This window comes from Pteropus vampyrus, unplaced genomic scaffold (genome assembly GCF_000151845.1).
Source record: "Pteropus vampyrus isolate Shadow unplaced genomic scaffold, Pvam_2.0 Scaffold72, whole genome shotgun sequence".
In the NCBI taxonomy this organism is placed as follows: Eukaryota; Metazoa; Chordata; class Mammalia; order Chiroptera; family Pteropodidae; genus Pteropus; species Pteropus vampyrus.
In genome coordinates this window covers 2,451,907-2,460,840 of record NW_011888853.1, presented here as the reverse complement: position 1 = coordinate 2,460,840, position 8,934 = coordinate 2,451,907, and the positions used below count along the sequence as shown (strand labels likewise).

The following is an 8,934-nucleotide window of genomic DNA, read 5'->3' as shown; positions in this document are numbered from 1 at the left end:
CTCAGAGGAAGCCCCTGGTCCCGAGTCTTCTCTGCAGCAGCTCCCAGGTCTCCAGTAGGCGTGGCGCCAGTAGGTTGGGTGGGGGTCCCCAGGAGCCGCCGTGTCCTAGTGGCGGCTGTCCCTCTCACGCTGGTACGCCCTCTGCTCTTGGATGGCTTGTTCTAACAAGGGAAGATTCGTTCCTTCCACGCAGGTCAGCACCCGGGCCTTCACCACGGAACCGCCGTCTGAAAGACACAAGCAGTGGCCAATGCATTCCAGCTGCCGACCCTCCACCTGTTCTCAGTCCCAGGTTTGGATACGACGAGTTCAACAGGTGCCGGCAAGGAGGACGGCACATGGACACGGGCGATTTATCTGCTTGGGCCTCAGCACTGTGGGTCCACCATACACTTCGAGCACATGTCTGGAACTGAGGGGGCGGCCTGAAAAGTCCACTTCTCCAGGGAGGAAGAGCCAGAAGGATGTAATTCCTACCACCTTCTCTGTAGGGCCCAAGTGCCTGGGGTTGAGGAGGGGGGTCTCGATCATCACCCCAGTTCTCCATCTGTCCCAAGGGAAGGACCCCCTGGATATCCTGGGACCCAGAGGCACTGGAAATCAGGGCAAAGAGAGCCCCATATTTAATAAATCCGAGAGGAGACTTTAGCCTTATAGGGGACAAGTCATCCCACCCTGGACGAAGAGCTAGGGGAGCTTCTAGCAGATGCTGTGGTGACCTGATGGAAAGATCTGTCAATGTTCAGGTGACATCAAGCAGGAAAGACATCTGGGGTTTGCTCTGTTTGTTTGTTTTGTTCATTCATGTTCTCTCTGCTCTCTGGGCATGTCAGTGAATACAGTCATTGTTCTCGGACATTATCCTGTGTTTAGATGCAGTTTTGAGATAATAGGTTCTCTGGCTCAATAAAATCTATCCCCAAATTCCTTCTAGTCTAGGCCACTTTAATCACAGCCCCAGGGGCAGAATTATGAGTGTGGAATGTCGTCAGTTCCAGCCTTCAACACAGGAAGGTCAACTTATTTGAAATGTGAGGTCACCTATGTGTTGTCAGCTTCTGTTGGCCCCGGTGCTAGCTGCAGAGACCGCATGGCCTGGAGTGGAGTGGGCATGTGACAATATGTGGATCTACTGATCAGTGTAGACTATTGATTCTCATCCCTCAGGCCTCTTCAGGAATAGTTGGGCTATACTGATCAATCAAACAGGGTATCTGCCTAAACTTCTCTTGGCACCGAGAGGCCTAGACCTTTTCTTGTGACCCATGGAGCCCTAAACAGTTTTCACAGAGCAGCGGCATGCGTTTGGGACGACACAGGAGAGCAAGGACAAAAATCAGGAAGTCGACTCTGCAGTTAAAAATCTCAAAATAGGGTCCTCCGCCCAAAGTTTCCAAACTGCCCGTATGAAGGTTTTCTTAGTTATTCATCCTAATTTCAGAGCCCTTTCTTTACGTTAATGCCTATCAGCTCTTTCCTCCCCTCCGCCTGGGGAAACCCTCCCTTCTAGATTTATATGGTGGAACACGTTGCTTCTTGGGAACGACAATTCACGGTTATTAAATTTGGAAGTGAGTTTTAGAAATGTGATTATCTCAAGGGCCAAACTGGGCGACTCTGTTAGCCTATCTGCAAAAGCTCCACGGTGGGAAAGGAACAGCGTTTGCAGAAGTGCTGTAGGGAAGGGCGATAGGAGGTCAGGAACAAGACAGCTAGAGAAACTCCTTTAGGGGATCTCTTCTTGCAAAGGTCAAGACCTTAGAGAGAGAAGAAGGGACTGAGTTATGAGCAGTCCGAAGGCAGCGGGGAGATAAGGGAGTGGTGAGATGGAGAACGGACCTTGTTTTAGGAAGTTTGACTGTGACGGGGAGGAGGGGCACAGCTGGGTAAGGGATACGGAGCAGAAGATGGCATTATTATCATGATCATTATTATTTTAATATGGAAGAGGCTCGAGTGCCTTACATGCTGAGAGGGAAGAACGGGTGAAAAGGCCAGGGGAGGTGACGAAGTAGGAGGTGACTGCCGGAAAGAGGTGTGTGGATCCCGGAAGAGGGGGGAGACAGGGACACGTGGGAGGATTTCTGGGCAACATGGGGGGCCCCGGCAAGATAAGAGCCCTTGAAATCACTGTGCCGGGGAACACTGAGCCTTGTGAACCTTCTCCATCAACGGTCAGGTGGGATCCAAGAGGGTTCAACCAGGCGGGAGGGAGGGCGAGGGCCTGAAGGAGAGCGGGGAGATGACAGCGAGGTCCGGCTGCGTGCGGGGAGGAAAGCAAAGTGAGCGAGGGACAGATGAAGGGAGAACACAGCAGAGTCCGAAGTCCAAGGGTCCTGCCGGGGCTGAGAGCGAAGAGACAGAACGAAAGGAGTGTGGAGCTGGCACCGGCTCAGGTAGCAGAGGTGGGGACTTTCTGGGAGGAGTCATGCGCGAAGGAGGAAGAAGTGGGATGGATGGCATGGTGACAGAACCGGCTGGCCACAGAAGGCGAAGGCGTGTGGCGACAAACGGGAGGAGCCGGCAAGATTCGGCCCACCCCTGTGGTGTGTGTGGCTTGGGAAGCCAACCCAGCCTCCCTGTGGGAGGCAGGGAGGGGAACTGCTGTCCTGGGACAAAAGCAGGTTTCAGGCAGGTCCCTGAAGGAGGCTCAAAGATGGAAGAGCAAAGGTCCCAGAGGACACAACGAGAGGGCCCTTGAAGGAGGAAGCCACGGTTAGGAGGAAGAAACCAGAAGGGGGCGGGGGATTTAGGGGGCTTATGGAGAGCACTGTAGGGCAGCCTCGTACTGTAGGCAAGTGACCTTCTACTCGAGAATTCTATGTGGGAGCAGAGTGGGGAGAGGCCGCGCCCCAACACCTCCATCCCTGAACAGGAAGCCCTCGGACCCCTGAATGGTGCCCAAAAGTGACACAGCCAGCGAGTTTTGGCACACAGCTGACATTTCTTTACCTTTCCTATCTTCTCGGCAAGCTCTCTGTGCAAACATTTCAGAAAGGTCACCATAGGCGGACTCTGGTCTCTCCTCAGAAATGCCAACCTCGTCACAGGGCATGACTGATGACTGGCTGACATTTGACCCAAAGGCAATGTACCGACTTTGGGATCCTGATTTGAACTAGCAAGTTGTAAAAACTCATCTTTTTTCTTTGTTTCTTTTTCTTTTTTAGTCAACTGGGTGAAAATGAACATGGACAAGGTATTCGATCATATAAGAAATAGCTCCTGATTTTGTTGGATGTAACTGTGGTGATGTTAGAGATACGTATTGAGGGATTTACGGGTAAAAATGAGTCAACATCTTATATTTGCTTTAAAACACGCCGGCGAGATAAACAGATAAAGGTAGGCAGTGGTGACATAGAGCAGTGGAACAGGGGTCACCGCTTAGTCTGGGCGATGGAAATGTGGAGGTGCAGTCTACCATTCCCTGTTTGCGTACATTTGAGATGAACACAGTAAATTAAAAAATTTACATGGGCTGAATTTAAAGTTTTTTTTCATTTTCTTCCCACAAATAATTCTAAATGTCCACTCCGGGTCCTGCCCTTGTCCCAGCCTGCTGTCCCATCTCAGTTTCAAGTTGCCCCTGTATCCGCTATCAGGCCTGAAGGTTCAGACACTGGTCAGTCGGTTTCCCGGAGCTCCTAGGGCTTACTGCGGGGCCAGGAGTGGAGGAGAGAGCCTCAGAGGGTTTGGGCCACGGCCAAAGAGAAAATCGTTCACGCATAGGCCCTTTGCCTCTAGTCCCACCCCTCCTCCTGATACCTCTCTCAAATCAATTACGAGGGCAGGAACTCTGTGAATGTCAAGGCTTAAGCCTGAATAATGATTAACTTTTATTAAATATAATTAAAGTAAGCACTAAATGAATTACTTTTTTGTAATTAAAAATTTACAAAAAAGTAAATTTTGTAAATTAATTTACAAAAAAGTAAATTAATTCCTTTTTTGCCTAGTGCATTTCATCTAGAGTTAAAAATCGCTGTGACTTTTAGACAGTAAGTTGGTAGTGTAAATCAAGAAACATAAATGTTTGTACCCTAGCAATTCTACTTTTAGGAAACTACCCTAAAGAAATAACCAGAAAATAGACAAAGATTAGTGTACGAGGATATTAACTGCAGCATTTTTAATATATATCTAGATAGATATTGAAAAACACTTTCTCCACTCTGGCTATAAAAGCAGTACATTTTCATTGTAAAATGCTAATAAAACTATAAAAAAATTCCATAATCCCATCACCCAGAAATAACTATTAACGTTTTGCTTAAATGACCTTTCAAACTTTTACATACGAAATGTAAAATCTTTACATTTATGTAAAAAATGTATATTAAACAAAAATGGGATTAAACGATACATATTGTTTGGTAAACTGCTTTTCCTTAGTAACATTTCGTAAACCTCTCTTGTCAATGAGTATAAATTTACATCATTTTTAATGGCTGCATAATATTCTACTGACTATATCTTAATATCTTTCATTATAACTATACGGTGTGCTTATAAGGGCAAAAATCGGAAACAATATAAATGTCCAATGGTCGTGTGAATGAGGACACACATCTAATCTATAAAATGTTATATAGCCATTAAACACTATATCTAGAAAAAGTCTGAAGGCATGGGGAAATACTTAAGACGTAATGTTAACCCAAAATAACCAGATCCAAGATTACATAGTATGATCTCGACCGTGTGAAGGAAAATGGCACAGGGAGGGCCAGACAGGGAGGCAAAGCAAGTGAGTAGCTGGGTTTTCAAGAGCAGCCTTCAACTCTCCAGGCCAGGGGTTCTCCCATGTCGCTCTCTGCCTTCTCTTGTGTTCTGTTTCTCTTACCCTGTCTTCCCAAAAGGTTGTTCCAGCCCCATCCTCTCTGAGCCTTGGTTTTCTCACCTACGAATCTATGAACTAGCCATAATAAAGACCCAGATTAAGGGCTGGTGAGTAGCTTCAAAAAGATGTAGGGAAACCTCCCAGTACCAGGCCTTCGGAAACTAAGGGTTTCTCTCCCCTCTCTCTCGCTTCCCTGTGGCAGGTAGGCTCTGAGCCCAATCACACGTTCCCGAGGAGGCTCTGAAATTTCGGGCTGATCTGAAAGAAATGTTAACCCTGGGGCGGGACTCCTGTTGGGTCAGAAGCCAGGCTCGGTCCTAACCAAGTCACCGAAGGACTGCCCCCCAGAGTGATAAAGCGTGTGCGAGGCCCCCACTTACCCTGCTGGTGCCCAAGCTCCCCGATGACAAGGTACAGGGAGCCCACCTGGGCTTGGAACGGCTCCACCAGCTTGGTGCAGACAAGGACCTGGTGCTGGTCAGATCCATGCTGAGCCATCAGGGTGACTCGGGACCGGGTCATGTCATAGAGGCACAACCTGGAAGGCAGAGAAAGTGTGATCGTTTCTATCCATAGACGCAACCGCCACGAAGCTTAAAAGGTTTTGGGGGTCAGTAAATCTAAGGGAAAATGGTCAGCCTTACTCTGATGAGACAAGATAAAAATAGCAGCAACAAATCAGAATAACTGTTTTCTGTCTCCACGTGCATTAACAGGCACCTGCGAAACCACCACTGCAGTCGAGTGCATTTCTGTCACCCCAGAAAGTCCCCTTGTGCCCCTCTGAAAGTCGGTCTCTCCATCTCCCAGCCCAGGCAACTACTGACCTGCTTATGGTCTTTACATACGAGTTTTCCTACTCAGGCATCTCATATAAATGGAATTTGATAATAGCATGTATTCTCTTGTGTCTAGCTTCTTTCACTCAGCATAATAGTTTTGAGATGCATTTATGTTATTGGATAAATGAGTAGTTTGCTCCTTTTCTTTGCTCAGTAACACTGCCGAAGGGATAAACAAATGAAATGCTTGTCGTTCAACATTTGAGGAAATGACTATCCTTTCCCCATTCTGTTACGTTGATGTTTTTGTTGAGATTCGATAGAGTGTGGTTAAGTAAACGGCTTGTGGTTTAAATAAATTATGGAATATCTATGCAATAAAATAAAATGGATCTATTTAGAGGGATAATAATAATCTATTTGGAGAGATCCATACACTTGGCATGGAACTAGGCCACTTAAACATCCCCCCACCTTGAGAAAAAATCATCACTCTCACCTGCCGAAAGTTCTCAGCGTGCCCCCGTCAGGAACTTGGCCAGCACTGACCTCCCAGGGGAAGTAATAGATCCCAGGCTTGGGCAGCATCATGGGCTCCTGCCGCCAAAGAGTCGAGATGGATTTTTGAAGATTCCTAATAAACCAAGCAGACCACGAGGCGGAGATCAGCAGACGGCTGAGATCAGCAATATCTAAAAGACTAGTTCCAGTGGGTGGTGGGTTAAAATTTAAAAGAAAATTTTTTTGATTAGTTATGCATTCACATATTCTGAAAAACAACATACAGAAGCTCTCAGTGGAGAAGTATCGTTCCTATGCCAATCCCTATGCCAACTACTCCCTCCTTGATCCCCTGAAGCAGAGGGTCTGAGAAGAAAAGGCAGATAGTAATACCCGGTCTGTCACAATGGCTGGGCTCAGCTTTTAGGATATGAAAACACTCACAGCCAATGAATGCATAAACGAGTAAGCATGGCTTGTTCTTCAAACTTTTTATTTCCCTTCTATATGTAAAGGAGATACATATTTCCCCTCTATATTACGTATACGTGCTGTTCTGCATCTTTTTTCACTACATTTGAACACTCTTTCATAGTTGTACATGTTTTTTAAAGTAAACTTTTTATTCTGGAATAATTTTAGATTTTTTAAAAACTCTATAAAGATGGTACGGAGAATTCCTGTATACATCACACCGGAGTTTCACTATAATTGACATCTTACATTATTGGGACGCATTTGTCACAATTAACAAACCCATACAGATATGTTATTATTCGCTCATCTCCATACTTTATTTGGATTTCCTCCATGTCCCTTTTCTGTTACAGAGTCCCCTCCGGGATACTACATTTAGTTGTCATGTCTCCTTAGACTCCTCTGAGCTGTGACAGTTCCTCAGACTTTCCTTGTTTTTTGATGACCTTGAGAGTTTTGAGGTATACTGGTCAGGTATTTTGTAGAACGATCTTCAATTCAGGTTTGTCTGACGTTTTTCTCATGGTCAGATCGGGATTATGGGTTTGTGTCATAATTAAAAAAAAAAAAAGAGTAAGAAGTCTGTTTAAACAAGTTATGTGATAACAATGCAATGGAACACTCAGCAGGCTAAGAAGGTAAGACATTATATACACGCATATGACAAGGTCTCCAATGAAAGAGAGAGACAGAGAGAGACAGAGAGAGACAGAGAGAGAGAGCGACTCCGTAACATGAGAAGCCATGTGTAGAAGATGTTAGTGGACTGAGATTCAGCAATAATTATTCAATGACAAGGATCCTGAAGATGAGAGCCTTCAATTATTTTGTGATAGCACAAGAAAGTGGAATTATGAACTAAGAAAATGGTAATTAAGTAACCTCGAGTAAGATCCTTGCAGAAATCAGATGATGCGGCTTTAGTCTAGAAGTTTAATGTAACTTAGAAGCCTGCACAATTGGTTTCACCATCCTCTGAGAGGAGGTCATTGGCAGGATCACCAGCTCATGTTCCATGGTCATTTCAAGGTAGTGTGCCCAGAACAGGTTTGGCTGGCACAGCACAGGAGCACCTGGCCCAGGTCCAGTTCTCTTGCCCTAAGTGCAAATATTCTGAATTGCTGCAACCAGAAAGCACAGCCATTTCTGTAACCAAAAATGAGACAGCCCCCTAATTATCATGGGCATGAGAGAGAAGCAAAAAATAAAACAAAAAGCAGCCAAGAGGTGATAGTGCTTCCTATTTGGGATAATGGGGACAATCCTGTCTAATCTAGCAAAAAATTGAAACTTTAGAATCTTTTTTTAAGGTAATTTTTCTGCTTTCAAGCACCATACATAAGCTAAGCCATAAGTAACGACGTCACTAAATTTATTTATTTTTAAAATTATCATACGGTAGAACTGACTCTTTGGGGGCGTGGGTGGGGGCGTCCAGCCCTCTGGGGACAATACTCTCCCAGTACCTGTTGACCAACCCAGAAGCAACTCACTGATGTTTTAAAAGCTACAATTCTTTGTTCGCCTACGTTGCTCCATGAAAACTCATTATACATGATTTGAACTAAGCCTATGACAAATTTAAAGGTAATCCCAACTAAATGAATTTCACAGTAACCCACTAAAATGATTATTTTACGACGTCTTTAAAAGTTTTGCAATCACCAGAGTACAATGGGTTCAGAGAAGAATCATCACTGGGGGTGAAAGTGCCAAGTACATGTTTGATGAGAAACAAGATATTCATGTTTACTTATTAAACACAAAGAAAACTGGCCCGCTTCACAGTGAAGAAACTTAACAATCTTCGTGTTCCTCCTGGAGACCATGCACTGAGAGGGCTATATCGTTTTTGCGAGATTCCTACCAAAAAAAAAAATGCATATTCTGATTCTAATCATGAAAAATATCAGACAAATCTGACTTGAAGGACATTCTACAGAACTGGCTGATACACTTCAAAGGTGTCAAAGGCACGGAAGACAAAGAGCTTGCTGCAGTTCAGAGACTACGTGGCGTGACGAGCATCACCCCCAGGTCCTGGGGCCTCGTCCCTTTCCCGCAGGGAGGCCTTTGCCCGCGGCCGGGAAGGCACCGGGCGGGCGAGCCGCCAGACGCAGGCGCAGTCCTCCTCCGCCCCATTGTCCCGCCCCTTCTCCCGCCCCCGCTCCCGCCGACCGGTCTGGGCGTCGCCGTCGCGCTGGGTCACCCCACCGCGTGGTCACGTGCCGAGCGAGGGGTGGGTTACCGAGCGCTCCTCGCTCTCTCCGCGCGCAATCTCTGGGCCTTGTTCCGGGGTCTCCGCCCCGGGGGCGGGGGGCCGCGCTGGGG

The 8,934-nt window shown here is 46.3% G+C and overlaps 1 protein-coding gene across 2 annotated transcripts; it reads right to left on the bottom strand.

Annotated features, from left to right (window-relative positions):
• Positions 1-6: 6 nt before the first annotated feature.
• TEN1 (TEN1, CST complex subunit) lies at positions 7-8,928 on the bottom strand. Of its 2 annotated transcripts, none has more exons than XM_011361977.1 (4): positions 8,852-8,928; positions 6,125-6,325; positions 5,224-5,381; positions 7-227 (listed from the first exon to the last, which is right to left on the bottom strand). In XM_011361977.1, the coding sequence occupies exons 2-4, from the start codon at positions 6,214-6,216 to the stop codon at positions 106-108; spliced, it is 372 nt and encodes a 123-aa protein (XP_011360279.1). In that variant the 5' UTR covers positions 6,217-6,325; positions 8,852-8,928; the 3' UTR covers positions 7-105. The 2 variants fall into 2 exon arrangements, with proteins under 2 accessions (XP_011360279.1, XP_011360278.1); XM_011361976.1 differs by having other exon boundaries at positions 6,125-6,259.
• Positions 8,929-8,934: the final 6 nt, after the last annotated feature.